At 55.2% G+C, this 17,345-nt stretch overlaps 1 protein-coding gene across 1 annotated transcript in view; it reads left to right on the top strand.

Annotated features, from left to right (window-relative positions):
- LOC118018987 (collagen alpha-1(XIII) chain-like) overlaps positions 1-17,345 on the top strand; it is a 143,521-nt gene that overhangs the window by 15,405 nt on the left and 110,771 nt on the right. The window contains exon 2 of the mRNA XM_035017745.1: positions 1,165-1,237. Coding sequence (XP_034873636.1) covers positions 1,165-1,237 — 73 coding nt within the window. The remainder of the gene's footprint in view (positions 1-1,164; positions 1,238-17,345) is intronic.

Raw genomic sequence — 17,345 nt, forward strand, 5'->3', positions numbered from 1 at the left:
GCCGATTCCTATGGCAGGAACTTCAGTATTCTGGTCATAGTCAATAACTGTGAGCCGCGGGACAGGCCCCCCCCGTGGCCAGGTCTACATGTGAAATCAGTCACTTCAAACTGCTGGACACAGATCCAATGGGGGGGGCGGGGAACAAACCACTGTAGGAACCAAATAAAATACATCTACAGGCCAACGTGGCCTGGGAGCTACCAGGTTCTCGCTGCTAGGCTAGCATCAGAGAGCATGGTGCCACTGTCCACCTCTGACCTTGGCCGTGCTCGTCTCCCTGCCCCCCGCCCCGCCTTGCACCTTGGGTTCCTCCCCTGTAACTTGAGGATCACAAGTGCCCTCCGGGTGTCAGGCACCTTCCCTTCCATGCATCGACCATCCCAGTCCTCCCACGAACCCGGTGACGTAGGGACTCGAATCTGCCCAGGGTCCGAGAACTGCACATGAACCTCGGCAGCCTCTTCCTGGACGCATTGCTTGCAACCCCTGGGCAAGTGGGGCCCACCCTGTGTGGCTCAGCACGCTGCCCTTTGAAAAGCAGGCAGCCCAGGCCCTGGTGCTTGCGACCGTGTACCCGTCTGTCCGCCACCGTGGAAATGGCAGCTCCTGGGGAGCAGGAGATGTCCCGGTCTACTCGTTGCCACTTCCTTGGGGCCTTCCTGATTGGTTCAATGATTTGCAAAGAAGAGGTTCGAGAGCGGGGCAGGTGGCCTACTCAGCCCCCTATCCCCTACCCCTGACCAGCCTGCCTGGGCCTGGCTGTGAGGGACCCCAGAAAAACAGTCACTGTCCCTGACACCGGGATCAATCAAGAGCCCAGACCTAGACAGGAAACAATTAGCAGAGAGCCGAGAAAAGCAGGTCATTGTGCCCATGATGGTGGGGTGCAGGAAGGCCACAGCTGGTTTATAGGGCCCTGGGGTTGGGGTTAATTTCTTTAAGAGCACTCCTAAGACATCAGACACTGAGATTCCCTAGATGGGACCTTCTCCATCTGCTTCTTATTACGCAGACGCCCATGGCCAGTCTTTGATCCCGGAACAGTCCTCCTGCCAGCCCCCAGGCGGCCCTTTCTCCCCCTCCGTCCCCACCAGCCTGCAGACCCTTCCCAGGGCTTGGCCTTCCATTTCCGTGACTCCTCTCCTCTGTCTCCTTTTGCAGAAATGGAAGCTCCACTCTCGGAGGCGCCGGGAGGCCCTCCCGAAGCCGTCTTCAGGGTGTCACTGTCCGCCAGGTAAGGAGCTCTGCGAATAGCGGACGAGGATGGGGACAGGCACCAGAAGCCCTCTTAGTGGGTGTGCCGTAGCCGCCCCTGCTCAGAGCGTCCCTTTTCACGTGAAAGACGGGAATGACAAAATCTGTGAGGCTTACCTTCCCTCTGCGGGTTTCATTTATTCAAGCATTCATTCATTCGTCAACTCTTCTATGGGGGTGCGCGCCAGGTGGTGAAATCAGATACGATGGTGGGCGTGGCCATGTTCAGGACATCATGAAGCTTTACCAAGAGGGCAGGGACCTGGCTCATCCAGTTCACAGTTGTGCCCCCAACTCCCGACACATAGTAGGTGTACAAACGTGTCACACGGATGAATGGATTACTCCATCCTTGTAAGACTTGCCTGCCCGAGCTAGACGGCTCAGGTGCGCGTTCGGGGCGAGGCATCGAGGCTGTACGCATTAATGCACACAAGCTAAGGGCTGCAAGGTGATGCGGGGCGTCAGCTGGACTCAGAGTCTGCTCTTGCCGTTGACCAGCCCTCTCGGCTCTGGTCGTTGGTGAGGATGCCCGCTCCAGTACTCTTCCTCCGCGTCTCGCCCGGAGCTCCTGCTCTGTTCTGGGTGCCCTGATGGATGTTGGGCTCAATGGCACTGTCCGCCATTAATAACGGTGACAAGTTACAGCTCACGAGGACTTTTCTAGGTTGCTGGCCATATGATTAAGCTATGAGAATGACAGACGGGCAAGTCTCATTGTTCCCATAAGTAACTGGAATGGACTGTCCTTCTTTGGGGGCGAGAGAGGAAACTTCCAAAAAGGATTTGTGGTGGGGAACACTTTGGAGTAATCATAGAGGGCCTCTGCCAGCTCCAGGTAGGCCCCTTGACACTCTCTGTGGGCATGTGACACGGGCAGGACACCCACAGGGCACAGGAGCTCAGGGGCCTTGGTAGTCCTCACCCAGGGGCCCCAGGCCAGGGAATGGAGGCCAACGGGTGGTGAGCATATAGGAAACGGAGGGCCCACGTTCTCAGAAGAGTGAGGGAGCTGGGCTGGGAGTCACAGTTCAGGGCGCTGCCCTGGGAAACGGTGGGGCCATGACGGAATTCAGCTGGCCCGTCGGGAGAGGGTCGCCCAGGTTAATTAAAAGGGTGTCTGAGTCCTGGGAAGCTCCCTCCCTCCCTCGGGGCCCAGGAGATTGAGCCCTGGCATCCGGGAAAGCTTCTGGGAGAAGAATGCCAAGGTTAATGAGATGGGATGAAGGTGAGGGAAGGGAAGCGGGGCCTGGGCAGAGCTCCCATAGCATCGAGATTTCTAAGGCAGCCGGGGCCTCAGATAAGCCTGTCCGTTCAGATAAGCCTGACCCGTAGCTCTCAGTCGATTGCAATCATCTTCCGCTCAAAGTCTATAATGCTGCTGAAGGGCAGGACCTTTGGAACCACAGAAAATAGAGGCTTGGGTCCAATCCTGACATTTACCAGGGGCGTGACCTTTAGAGAATGATTTAACCTCTCAGCCTCAGTTGCCTGGTGTGAAAAGTGGGGATAAGGGCCACCTTGCAGGTGTACGGTGGAGGTGGAGACCCAGTGAGCTAATCATGGAAAGTACTTAGTACCGTTCCTGATTGGTAGGAAGCACTATTACTGTTATTTCCTCAATTCCTCCTGTACTTAAAGATGTACAGAAATCCTATCAAATACCGTGTTCTGGTGCGGGGGGCGCTGTGGGTTGCACATTTATGGTAAGGCAAGCGGCTTGCTCTTCTCCCTCTCCGTCCTGATTGGGCTTCACGTGTCCTGCCCACCCTCCAAGTGGGTGTCTAACTAATAGGCGTCAATTTTGTGCTTGGGAGAGTCTGGCTCAGGTGGTCCTGGGAGGCTGGGCGGCTGGGGAGGGACGGTGGGAAGGAGGAAAATTCCAAAGCTGTTTCATCTCTCCTCACTTCTGGGAGTCTGTGGGCTCCCCGGGAGTCTTGGACAGGGAGGAGGAAGTGGCGAAGCCATGGTGAATGACTCAGAAGTGGGGGGAAGGAGGGACGCAGTGGGGAGCAGAAAAGGCTTGACGCTGGTCCTCTGTGGGGAGGAGCCACCAGCAGGGACCCAGCTGGCAGGAGATGGGAGGAGAGAGCCAGGGCTCCTGGGAGGGGTGTCCTGGGTGTTCGAGAATCACCCAAAGGGCAGTTTGGCCCAAATTAGAGATCAGCACCAGGTGGGTAGCACCAGGAGAATTTAATCAGAGGACGTAAAATTGAGGCAAAATCAGAAGAAGACTAAGATGCTCTCCCAGCTTTTTGGAGAGGCAGCAGGAAGGGACTAGAAGGGCTGCGAGGAGGCATCTCAGACAATGGAACCACAGAGTAAAATGCATCTGCTGGGATGGGCTCGGTCCCGTTGGGTGGGTCCCTGCACCTGCCCCTTCTGCCCAACCAGGGGGTTCTCACCACACGGTGAAGTTACTTCCTCCACACTGAAGCCTGCCCCCCAGGTGGCTGCCAAGCTGTCGTGAGTCATTGCACTTCCACCACAGCCCCTAACCCAGTACCTGCTACGTGTCAGGAACAGTACCGAGCACTTCATATTGATGGATGACCTTTCCAAGAACACTCCAAACAGGCAGAGTGGGTTTTTGACGTTCTAAAATAGTTGCAAACCTCCAAACTCAAGAGTAGAACGCCTCTCTCCTTCTTGGGCCTAAATGATGCATCTCAGATTATTTCCTTAAGGTCAGAGTTTATAAACCACTTTAGGAACCACTTTGAGGTTCCTGTTATTTGCAGAAGGACTTACACAACTGGAAAGTGCTACCCACAAAGTCAAAGCATTATCATTTTTGTCTTGCCAGCATCTCATAACATGCCTGTACATAGTAGATGCTCAATGCATCTCCAATAAAGGATCATTAATTACCCTTCCTGAGCAATTAGATTCTTTCCTGTGTTCTCCATCTGCCCTCTGGTTGGTTTCTGATACCTCCCCCTCCTTCACACACCACACATCCCACCCCACCCCACCCCAACACTGCCCTTCATCTTGCCTGATGCTGATCTTTCACTGCTTTTGGGACACAACACATAAACACGCATTCCTCCTGCCTTCTGTGGGATCCAAGCCTAGAATCTTGAGCCCGTGCCTGCCCCCAGTCCACCTCTGCGGCTGGCTGGGCTAAGGCGGAGTCCTGGGTGTGTTCTTCCTCGTGGCAGCCTTGGGCCCCTGGACGGCCTCCAGAGGGCTCAGGACACATAATCATGGGCATAAAACCCACCTCCTTCCCCTCCTACTCTGACCTCACCAGCATCCTCCCAGGATCCTCCCTGTCCCAAAATAGCCATGCACTCCCCGAGATCTGGCTGTTCCTGGGCCCCATGCACTGTGTTCCACGGTTGTGATGGGCCTGCAGGCCTGGGCCAGGGTGCTGAAGGGTGGGCCTCGCTAGGATCGTCACAGCCTCTAGAAGTTCAGGGGAGTAAGCATGGGCCATTCGCAAAGAGGCCCGGTGGGACGGGAGAAGGGCCTTGGGAACAAATCTACCCACCGTGAGACTTCCCAGGCCACTTGAGAAGAATACAAAGATTAGGGAAACTCCCATTTCGGTCCCTGTTCTCAGTACCAAATGAGGAGCAGGACAATACGGGCTCCAGGCAGCAAGAAAGCAGCTCCTTCAGGCCCGCCACGCTGGGGCTGGGCAGGGCTGGCAGTAGGAAGGAGCCCCGACAGGCAGCTGCGGGGGTAGGTGGCTCCATGATGTGGGCTTCATCTCCGAGGGAAGAGAGGAGCCCAGAGTCCCAGAGGTCTGGACTGCAAAAGCAGGGACGAGGGGGTGGCATGGTGGGGTCTGTGCATTCGCACCTGAGCCAGCCGTGGTTCGGAGCATGGATGAACCGGAGAGAGGTGGCCCTCAGGCTGGCTTGCGGGAGAGACCGTGGCCATCCCCTGGTTCACGGTGTGCTAACGAGCCAGCGAGCCCAGAGGAGCCTGGGGCTCGGGGAGAGCTTCACTGCGGAGGTGGCACTGGCGGTCGGCGGTAGGGCATCTGGTTAGCGTAGAGCCTCAGCTGCCGCCGTAACGACAGAGCTCCCGACACAGGGACTCCAACAAGGCGGAGCAGAGGTCTTTCCCTCAGCAGGCCAGACGGCGGTGGCGCCGGGCGGGGAAGGTGGCCTTGCCATCTCCTTCATGCGGCACGATGCTGGCAATTGCTTTGTTCTCACCATCCCAAGTTTTTAAGAGCAAAACGTGAAGGGGAAAAAAAAAATCCCACCTGCATCACTTCTGCTCGTATCCCATTGGCCAGCACTTAGTCACATGGTTACCAGCTCCGCGGGAGGCCAGGCAGGGGTTTTCTGCTGGGCAGCCAGGCGCCCAGACACAAGTCTGTTGCTGGGGGTGGGTGGGGGGGGCGCAGATAACGGAGGAAAGACTAGCAATCTGCGTAGACGCCGTTCCACCCGCACAGGCAGAGGCTCTGAGAAGAAGAAAAAGGCGGAATATGTGGGAACGACAAGCAGCTGGAGGAAGCTGGAGCATAGATCTGAAATAAGGGTGGGAAAAGACAGCAAAGGGCCAGGCCGAGGAGTTGCAGCTCTCCCCCTGCCAAGAGAGGGAAACGGTTTTCATCCTGAGGGTGACTGATTAGTAATGGCTGCCCGGAGCGTGCAGCGTGGATTCGGAGGCTACATCAGGCTCCGTGGACGATGTGGTCATCGCTTAGGGATGTCTGTTGTGGGTGCAGGTGTGGCGAGCAGTAACACGTGCTCTGGCCTCAGGAGGTGATGGGGCATCAGGGAAGGGCTGGGGAGCAGGGATGAGACCTGATCCCGTTTGTAGTCTAGAACCGTATCTAGCAATGACGTGGAGGCTGGCTTGAGGGCAGAGAAGCCCCTTCCAGCAACGAAAGTTGGCAATTGATGTTCAGGCTGAAACAGCCCCTCTGGGCTTGGTTAGCTTCCATATGTGGTAAGAGCTGGTGTCCACATGTCCTGAAGCCCTTTCTTTGTCTAGCCTTACCCTGGTTGCCCTGGTGGCGGATCTCCCCCTCCCCAGCAGTCTCAGGGCATTTTCACGGGCAGGGACTATGGCCAGAGCTTCCATCCTAGACTGAGCTCCCCTCAGCTCTCTTGGACTACAGCAGAGCAGACCCACAGCGCCCCCTACCCTGTGGTTCTCCTCTGTTTAGACTCAGCTAACCCAGAAAAGGGAGCATTTAGACCAAAGTGTCCCTGGGTGCCATTAATAAAGAAAAAGACTGCAGAGCTGATGGTTGCATTAGGCAGAACATTTCCACTAAAGAAATACTGTTTTCAGGTAAACTCTGCTTTATATGCAAATAATTGATGGGTTAATTCTGAGTCATTCCTGGCTAATCCTCAAAGCACATCCCTGAGGGCCAGCCTGATAAGAGACCCTCCGATAGGATTCCAACTCTCCCTCTTTCTGCCTCGGCCAAGCTTTTGTGCTGTGTCAGCTCCCTTCCCCCTCGGCCACCCGCCCCCTCCTCCTCCTCCCGCCATTCCGTCTCATGGCCCATCTGACCTCCCAGACCCCCAGGCTCTAACCCCAGGCAGCATCAATGCCTCCTTCTCCTTCACCCACATACTCCATCATCACTGTGTCCTATCAATTCCACTCAACTGCTCAGAAACCATCCATGGCTCCCTAGTGATCATACACACCCCATCCCAATCATAAGGACTTTTATCTCTCAAGCCTGGGCTCTGACCAGCCTCCTGTTATGCTGTACTCCTTGTCTTTCAGTAAAACTGGACCACTCACCTGCCCTGCCCCTACACCAGTGTCTCACCCGTTCACATCCATTCATGCTGTTCTCATGGCTTTGTTCTGTTTCTACCTGATGGACTCTTTTTTTTTTTGACAGACTCTTAACCCCTCCAGGCTTGCTACCGCATCCCCGCAGCTCCTTCCATCCTTTTCTCCTACCAGAGCCTTGCTCCTTCGTTCTGCTATTTGGTTACCATGCTAACAGAATGCCTGGTGTGTGCTCAGCATATAATCCAAGCAAAACCACCTACTGGGACAACTAATGTGTCTTCAAGTGGGACGTGAAAACAGACCAGGATGTATACACCTGTGACGGTTTCTCTTTGGCTGTGATCACTGACCATTTGATTTAGATTCTGCAGGCACTTGACCGCAAAACTCAGCATGAGCCTCTTACACACTGGGGGGAGCCTCTGTGGGTTTTCGGGCAGGGAGAACCTTCGAACCTACCTACACACCACACCAGGCAGCCTCCATGACATCTCCCCCTGGACACATCACAGGTCGCCCGTCCTCAAAGCGCACACAGCTGAAGCCAGCATCTTTGTCCCAAACCTGGCCCGTAGCCAACATCCCCAGTCCTGGGGAATGGCGCCACCACCACCACACGGGTCCAGCACCGAGGCTGGAACCTGGGGTTCAGTCCGGACCCCGCCATTTCCCTCACATCCCACCCACCACCAAGCCCCGCTGATCCCGCCCCGCCGGTTGCCCCCGGCGCCTCCACCAGCACACCTGTTGCGGCCGCCACCATCTCTCACCTTACTCCCTGCAGGAGCCCCCCACGGCTCCTCCTCGGATCCCTGAATGGTGTTTGAAAAATGAATGCACAACCCTCCTTAAAGCACGTCCTCCTTTCATTCGCCCTTAGGTTAAAGGTCCCAATCCCTAATGTGGCCTGCTGCCCCCGCAGGCCTCCCCTCCTGCCAGTGTCCCTCCTGCATGCCCAGCAGGCTCCCTGGTGACAGCCATGCGCTGGAGCTGAGGCTGCAGGTAAAGGGAGCCAGGGCCGAACCAGAGCCAGGATGTTGTGCTTTAGAAATCAGACAGCCAGTCAGTAAAGCTCAGACCCTGGGTTCCAGATGCAGGCACTTCCTGCGGCCTTTTGGCTCCGTTTCAGGCAAGCAGCTAGCCGGGTGGGAGGTTGGCTGTTACCTTGAGGAGGTAAGGAAGTCCCCAGTGAGGGGGGCCAGCGTGGGAAGGGCCTCTCCTCCCAAGGCTGCCCTTCTCAGCACTTCGGAGCTGCCTGGGGCATTCTCCAAAGTTCATCTCTTCCCTGTTTCCTCCCGAAAGCACTGCCAGATCCCCAGCCCTCCTGGACAGCACTGATAATGTGTTTCTCCTAGATCGGCTCTGATAAGGCCCGCTGGGTGGTCGCTGGGATTTGCAGCGAAATAAAAATAAGGAAATGGAGGGTTCTGGAAAGGCAGTGTGCTGTGCCTAGAAGAGCCTTGGGCTGGGCATCCGTCCCAGACCCTGAGGGACTCTGAGCAGGTCACTTCCTCTCTCTGGGCCTCAGTTTCCTTACGTGTGAGGAAATAATGGGACACTATTTGACAAAGTGTGTGATGGCCCCCACAGAGCCGCCCCTCCTGAGAAACACTCACTCGTGCATAAGGGAGGACAGGGTGTTCCCTGTGGCCCCGTGTGCACTGCAGGGAAAGGGAAAAGAAAACCTAAATATTTGTCAGAAGCAGAGTGGAGACACACACTGTAGGATGTAAAACTGTGGTACTTTCACCAACGAAATACCATACACAGGGAGCGTGGATGAACTTGACCTCAAGGCCAAGCAATACCAGGGGTGAATCTCATCCTAGCGAGGGGAAAAAAAGCAAATTACAAGAGAATATGTACAATATAATTCATTTATATAAAGTTTAAAAACACAAAACAACAAGACACATTATTCAGGGAATATTTGCCTAAGCAATAAGTGTATAGAGAAATGCACTGGAGTTGGGTGCCTGGGTGGCTCAGTTGGTTAAGCTACTGCCTTCGGCTCAGGTCATGATCCTGGAGTCCCAGGATCGAGTCCTGCATCGGGCTCCCTGCTCAGCAGGGAGTCTGCTTCTCCCTCTGACCCTCACCCTCTCCTGCTCTTTGTCTCTCATTCTCTCTCTCTCAAATAAATAAATAAAATTAAAAAAAAAAAAAGAAAGAAAAGAAATGCACCGGAGGGATAAGCATTACATTCTGGGGGGGGCGGGGGGAGCGACGAGGTGGGGCTGGGGTCGCTGAGGGTTTGGCTATATTGGTAACTCTTTTTTATTTCTTTTAAAAGATTTTATTTATTTATTTATTTATTTATTTATTTATAGAGCAAGTATGAGTGGGGGAGGGGCAAAGGGAGGGGGAGGCAGAGGGACGGGGAGAAAGAATCTCAAGCAGACTCCCTACTGAGTGCGGAGCACGCCCAACACTGGGCTCCATCTCAGGACCCAGAGATCACCACCCAAGCTGAAATCAAGAGTCGGATGCTTAACTGACTGAGCCACCCAGGCGCCCCTATATTGGTAACATTTAAGCTGGATGGAGGCTATGCCAGGTTCATGCTATTTCTTGGTAACAACTTCATTGAGATATAATTTGCATTATATTATCCATTTAAAGTATACAATATGATGGTTTCTGGTCTGTTCACAGAGCCGTGCAACCATCACCATAATTAAGTTTAGAACATTCCATCACCTCCCAGAAGAAACCCTGGACCCTTTAGCTGTCACCCCCACACCCCTACTAATCTACTTCCTAGTTCTATGGATTTAGTGTCACGTTTTCAAGGTTCATCCATGCTGTAACATGTAACAATCCTTCATTCCTTTTTATTGCCCAGTAATACATTATATTATGTTTATTGCTCATTGAATGTCTGAAATATTTCAAGATAAAACATTATTTAATTATAAGGCTGAATAGAGGATGTTGTTGGATCAGAGGAAGTGGGAGGAGCCCTTCGGGCTGGACTCTGTGACTAATTGGCTATGGTGGCCTTTTCCATGGGGCAGGAGCCCCCCGTGTGAACCCCTCTCTGTGCCTAGCTCTTCAGCATTGGAAAAGCCACTAACCCCTTTGAGTTTCCATTAGCTAATCTCTTACATATAAATAATGATCTCACAGGGTTACTGCAAGAGCGCTCGGTCAACTATGGAGTTCTACACTGTGCTTGCCCACAATGCAATTACTTAGCGGGATGTAGGCTGTGTGAGTGCTGGGGGACACAGAGAGCCATGGACTGTGGCAGAGGGAGGGGTAGTCACAAGTAGGGTGATGGTTGGCTCCTTGGATGGGGTGTTTGAGATCACCGCTGATACCGTGGGTCAAGGACCTTGCAGTTGGGGTTTATGAAGAGACTCACCCTCCCTGTGTCCAGCCACAGCCTGGAGCGGGAACCACTGGGCGGTGGGACTTTTCTGAAGGGTCGTGTTCACGCTCCTTACCCATATGGAGGCAGGCTGTCAGCTTCGCTCTGCGTCCTGAGAGAGAAACGAGCCACGTTTGCAGCAGCTGCTGCATGGGGTGTGGGTGACTCTGGAATTTTGCAGAAACTCCAAAGAATCAGGGATGGCTGTCTGGCGGGAGGGCAGGGGGTGGGGGTGGAGCTCACAGGTAGACAGCAGCACCCACTGTGTGTCCATTTCTCTCTGTCTGTCCACCTGCCTGTGTCAGAGAGGCCAGCAGAGGAGACCAGGAGAAAGAAGAGACCATACTGCCTGAGGTCCCAGAGAGCCATCCAAGCCTGTGATGATCACACATGTTTGTAGCAGACGTTCAGCTGTCAGAGTCTTTCCCTTACAACCTGCCCTGTGAGGGCAGACACTGTGCCCAGAGGAATTAAGTGAACCCCCACCTTCCACCTCCTAACCCCAACCCCGCAGAGGTAGGCCACACCCCAGCGGACAAACTATATATTCTTTACAGCTCTGGGCTGCTCGTGGGCTACATCAGCAAGTGACCTTGACCCACAGAGGGCTAGCAGCTGCTCAGTGCCCTGGGGATACCAGGTAAATCATAGTCCCTCCTGTCCAGAGTTAGGTAAATGCTAAACAGGGTTGGAGAATGCAAGAGAAGGACCGATCACTTTTAAAGGGAGGGATCTAGAAAGGCTTCGTGGAAGAAGGGTCATTTAAAGCAAGCCTTGAAAGACAAGTAAATCGTCAGTAAATAAAAACTCATATAAAGACATTGTGAGCTAAGGGAACAGTGTAGTGAAAGTGTAGAGACCTAAGGACCAGGCTTTTTCACTCCCTCCCCACTCTGGGAATGGAGGAATGATCCAGAATGACTGTAGCAAGCTCCCACAGAAGGATAGAGTAAGAGATAAGGCTGGAAAGAAAAGTTGGGGTGGGAGAGGTAGCCATGGAGGGGGTTGGACATCACCCTGAAGAGGCCGTGAGGGTTTCTAGGAAAGGATAGAACATGATCCAGCTGTGAGAAGCTGCAGCTGAGGACAAGTTAGAGCCAAGGAAGGAGCCAGGAAGAGGCTGCATGGCCCCACTAAGAGAAGACGTGGAGTAGCATGTGGAAGGGGCCAAGGGGAGTGGTAAAAATCACAGAAGGAAAATGGGCAAGTGTTGGCCATTTGTTACATGTGGGCAAGGGACAGCGCAAGGCAATGACAAGCCTGTGAGCTCAGGTAATGACCACGCTGGTATTTACATTAAGAGAGAACATCCTACCTCATGCCTGCAACACAGTACAGCTTACAAACAGTCTGCAATGTGGGGCTGTGGTTCTCCCCAGGTCGAAGCTGAGGCCACTGAGACTCCGATGTCTACGGATCACACAGGCGTGGTGGCTGGGAGACGGAGCCAGGACTTGAGCCCAAGGCTTCGAAGGCTAGTGCCTTTGCCCACAAGGAGAGAGCTGAGGGCTGTCGGATAGAGAGGAAGGGTGCAGAGCTCTATTCTGGAGTATCTGGGGTGGGCTGGGTGGGAAGGCAGGATGTCCCTGTGGAAGTGCTAAGGGCCCTGGGAGGGCTTGTCCCGGGGACAGTGGAGTAGGAAAGTTCTGATCCTTTGGCCTTAGAGAAGAAAGGCCTTCATCTGGCTGGCTGCAGAGGTCCCTGCTCAGGGCGCAGAGAGGGCAGGGGCACGTTTTGCTGGAGAGTCACTCCTCCCACGCCAGCTCCAGCCCCATGTGTGCCGTGGAGCTAGGGCCTTGTGCCAAGCTGCCGAGGGCGGAGGGGCTCCCGGGCCCAGACTCCATGGAGGGTCCCCAGGTCTAGCCTCCGCCCACTCTGCCCCATACGGCTCTACCATAGTGTCGCTGGAAGAATATCAGTGCCGCTTTACAGAAGAGGGGCAGTCAACAGCAAGGGCCTGTGGCCCTTATAAGGGACTGGAAGGTGGGATATGCTGGGCACACGGATGCAGCCCTCACTTCCTCCTCCTGGAGCTTCCCGGCCGCCCACTCCGTCACGGGCTGCCCCCATGCCTCGTCACAACCCAGCCAGCCTCCCACCTCAGAGACTCCCTGGTGGGGTCCTGTCCCGCCATCAGGGCAGCCTGGATGGTCTCCGATCCAGACAGCATGATTGCCCACGTTGTGCCTTGCACACCTCACGTCTTCCTCCCCACATCTCTCTGAGGTGAAGACTTCCGTGACCACGTTTTCCAGATGAGGACCCTGAAGCTCAGCGTGCTCCCATCCAGGATACAGGGTCAGACAGTGGCAGGGCTGGGACTGAAAACCAAGTCCAAAACATCTGAAGATGCGTGCTTCTGATGCACGTCCCCCAGGGTCCGTCCTGCAGCCGGCTGAGCACTGCCCTGGGCCACGGCAAGCAAGCGAGGACTTGGCAATGGCCAGAATGCTCGTCCAGGGAGGCGCTGCCAGATGAGGCTGGAGGACGTTCATTAATAGTGGCAACAAAGCGTATCTGTGCCAGGCGCCGTTCTCAGCACCGTATCACATTACCTCCTGGAAGCCTCATACGTACTCTATACCGCAGATACTATGGTTATCTTCGTTTCACATGGGAGAAGGACCGAGGCCCAAAGAGGTGTGTAACGTGGCCAGGACCCCAGAGCTGGTATGTGCTGGAGCTACAGTGATGTCGCGCAGAGGGAACCAGAAGTCAAGGCAGACCTGCTTTCCCTCTCTCTGCCTCTCTGTCTCCGTGTCTTTCCGTCACTCACTCGACAAACAGGCCTGGAGCGCTGGCTCTGTGCCCTGGCCCGTCCTCAGGAGACTAAGAGGAGCTCACAGTCTGGCTGAAGGGATGCACATGCAGCAGAGGCTGCAGAGACCCAGGGCGCAGACGGGGCAGGCCCGCAGGTGGGGCGGGGGCGTGCTGCGCGAGCCGCCCAGCGGCAGTCCTGGGGTGGCCTGCACAGCTGGCCTTTTTCCTTAAGGCACCAGGACCCCAGGACTCAGCTCCTGGGTGAGAAGCAGGAGAGGCCCCCAGCGCAGAGGGGAGCTGGCTGGGCATGCAGGGGGGTGGCAGAGGCCGGGGTTGGGGGTAGTGGGTGGGAGGGGTGGGGCAGGGCAGACAAAGAAAGGAAGAGAGGATTCCAAAAGGGTCAGACCCTACAGAAGTTGAGTGGCAGCAGGGCTGGCTGTGGGCCTGCCTGCCATTCTTTCCAGCGCACTTCACAGACTTGCTTTCGGACTTGCCACCCCTCCAGCCTCTGCCCATCTGTCTGTGTGTGGCAGGGCCGGCCGGCCACTGTGGGAGTGTCCCCAGGGTGCGGGGGCGCGGCTGAAGGAGCGGGGGGTGGGGGGGTGGGAGGAGGGCCCTGGGCCGACTCCTCCCCCCAGTGGAGGCCCTGGGGAGGCCCCTGGAGGCGGGGATGGGGGTCGAGCCTGGGCAGAGGGCTCCAGCAGAGCCCGCCCGCCACTTCAACCCGCCCAAGTGGGGAGGAAATGCGATGAGCCGGCCTGGCGTGGAGCCCCAGGAAAATGCCCAGCAGGTGACGGGTATATAAGTGGACGCTGGCTCTCCGCATAGTTATGTGAGCTGTCACAGCGTAGCCAGCTCACCATGACAAGCCGGCAGGGAGGGCGGGGCAGGCCCCAGACGTCCTGGGAGCCGCGTGGACGGGGCAGCCGCGTGGACGGGGCAGAGTGGCCGTGTGTCCCCAGACCTGCCTGCGCGTTTGCACGGCGGGCTGGCCCATCTGTGTCCCCAGGCTCTGGGGCGCCCGGGGCTGGGGGGCTTTGGCAGCCAAAATTGCCTCCCTCATTGCCCTTTAGGCCTAGAACCTGGTGCCAGTCCTTCTGAAATGAAGAATTTCGGTTCCTTCACGGTGCTCGTGAGTCTGAACATGGTGGCCTTACCCATTAATCACAGCTGACGCAGGTTCCGGCCCACGGGTCCTGCATTCTCAGAGTTCCAGACACTTGACAACTTCACCCCGGGCTCTGTTCTTTGCTGATCGGCACTCAGAGGCAACGACCAGCATGCGATGCTCTGTTTTTACCTTAAGGGATGGGGGTGAGAAAGGGGTAGACGATTCGCGGGGCTAAATGTGCACTGACCAAGGCGTGGCACTGCAAGTCCATGGAGATCTTTCTTTCATCGCTGTTATGTCATTATTTTGAAGTTACGTGCCCTTATCTCCTAAAAGGGCCATGTTCTGGATAATCGAGTTTCCTTTCTGCTTAATCGAGGTTGGGTGTGCCCGTGATGCCCACTGTGCCTAATTTTTTGTAGGTAGAGATCATTCATTTCCTGTCTCCACTTCAGCCCTTTGTGCCTCCTCCATCTACCATGAGAGAGAACTTGACTTTGGAAGGTCTGTTCAACTCTAGAAGAATACAGCTCCCAACACGTAGAGTTATAATATTGGCATCTGCCAACGTGCTCCCCAACTTAGCTGAGGGAGAAATAAGAGGAGCAAGCCACGAGTTAGGAGCCTTTACTCTGGGGGTGGGATTGGCCTAATCGTGCATCCAAGCAAGCCTTCCGACCAGGTATGGAGCAGGAGCGTCTGCCCTGCCAGTCCTGCCGGTGCCCCGTTCCACCCGAGGTGACCTCTGCCATCCCTTTGGTGTGGATGGGGCAGCTGTACATGGGACGCATGCGCCCCTTCGGGATGTAAAACCCGCTGGTGTCCACTTGTTCATCTTGCAGTTGGAGAAAAGCAGGCCCCCAGAGGGCGACGGGAGCTTGCCCTAACCTGCACAGCCACATGGGGACTGGAGGTATTCTCCATTCCTGCTGGACTCATCCCCCCACCACATCCTGTCCCCCAGACGGTCCCCAGAGCAACTGCTGGGGTCACAGGGAGGCGGGCGTTTTACGGAAATGAAGGCAAGACAGAGGGATATAGAACAGCCCATGACCAGTGTTAGCCAGCGCCACGGGGCCTTGCCGCCTCCCGAGGCCAAGAGCTCCAGCCAAGCTGGGTGTCTGGTTCCGGATGCCAGCAGACAGCCTGTTCTTCCTGACAGAACAAAACACACTGCCACATCCCTAAAACCGATGGGCCCTTAAAGCCACCACCCACCGCACAACTATTTCTAGGAATGAAGTCAGGTCCAACCTCCTCTGCTCTCCCTGGGGCGCTTGCTCACTCACCCTTCTATTGGCTTCTGCAAGGGTAACAGATCCCACAAAAGTTAGGAATTGGCCTTGGCACTAAGCTCTCCGTCCTCCATGCCCATCCCCCTTGAGGGGTGGACACTCGAGGCCATGCAATCATGTTTCTATAGAACAACAGGCTCAAAAATTCATGAAAGGAAGGAGGGAGGGAGGGAGGAAGAGACATACAGAGAAGGTACCAGATTTTATTATCCAAAGGCAGCGCAGGCTGGGATCCCATTTCTGATGTTCATTTCAGCGGCTCTGCAATGTATATTCTTTATAGCATTTGCCCACCTTAACTCCCCCCACCCCACCCCGGTGGATATGATGAGTCACTTTCTTGGTAGCTCCAAGGTCTCCCAGCTCTCCTCCACTCCTGTGTACCCCTGGTCTCTGTCATCCAGCCAGCACAGGAGGCTGGGGCCCTGGGGATGAACTGTCCCTGGACGCTCCATCCATGGTGCCCTGGGCAGAGCACAGTCTGCCCCTGCCCCAAGACAAACAGGCAGGCCCTTCCTCAGGTTGCAGGGGCCACAGGAAACACCAGTGGCCACACATCCTGTCTCATCGCTCCTTGACTCGTGTTAAAGTCGGACAGGCCTAGACAAGATCTTGTATGAGCCGGGGCTTTACAGGTAGGCTCTAAAACCCAGAGAGGACAAGAGGCTCTTTCAGGGTCACCCAGCCACTTCTGGAAGCACCCTGACTAACCAGTGGCATGACTGTCTGCTGGCTGAGTTCCGGGATCCATCTGTGTTACAACGGGAAAGTGACTTAAGCTCTCCGAGCCTCAGCCTTTTCATCTGCAAAATGGGGGCAATGACGATTGCACTGCACTGTTGTGGGCATTAAGGAAATGTGTGTAAAGCACTTGGTACAGTGCCCGGCACAGGGAAGGTGCCTAATCAATGGTATTGAGCTGCGGTGACCCTGCTCTCCTGAACCCCAGCCCAGCACCCTTTTAACTGCTCACATTGCCTCTCTTCCCAAGTGCCCTGGGGACCAGCCCTTCCCGCGGGCTGTGAGCAGGAGCCTCTCTAGGCTGCCTGGCAGCTGCAGCAAACATGAATATCTCCACTGAGCCCCATGCTGTATCCAGAGCACCCGTGCTCAGGCGGACCCAGCCCTTTGTAAAGACTTGAGATCGGCGCTGGGAGATGGGGGCAAGTCTTGGCTTCTGTGCACACCGCGTGGCCCTGACTCTCTGGGCCTCAGCTCTTGCATCTGTCAAATGGGGCTATGACAGCCTCACTGAGTAGCTGGGTTCATATCTGGGCAGGTCCTTTGAAAGCTCTACAGTGGATTGCTATTTGCTCTGAACCTGCCAGTTGTTGTTTTCATATTTATATGAAGGTGGATAAGACCTGACCCCCTCCTTCTAGAAGCCATTCCCCTCACTGGGTCTCCAAGCAGTGTCCACAGGAAACATAGCCCACCTAGATCCTGTAGTTTGTACATGCCAGATGTGGGGTTTAGAATGCATGGTGGCCTTAGAAGCTTCTTGGGGAGAGGTGACCCCTTCATTCATTCCTTCTCATGGGCAGACATGGTGCTAGGGTCCAGGGATATACGGATCAGTCTGACAGACAGGTCGGCCCTCCTGGAGCTTCCAGTCTGGTGGAAGAGATAGCCAGTAAGCACGTAAGGAAATAAATAAGAAAATACCATTGATTGTTATGATGAAAGTGAATCAAGACATACTTTCTATAGGGTCGGATTGGTGGGGAGCAGCATATCTGTGTTTGATGGTGATCAGGGAAGGCCCCCAAGAGAAGGGCGCATTTGACCTGACAAGAGGGAACTAGCCATGTGAAGAGTT

Source organism: Mirounga leonina, unplaced genomic scaffold (assembly GCF_011800145.1).
Source record: "Mirounga leonina isolate KUSES-001 unplaced genomic scaffold, KU_Mleo_1.0 Mir_107, whole genome shotgun sequence".
Lineage (NCBI taxonomy): Eukaryota > Metazoa > Chordata > Mammalia > Carnivora > Phocidae > Mirounga > Mirounga leonina.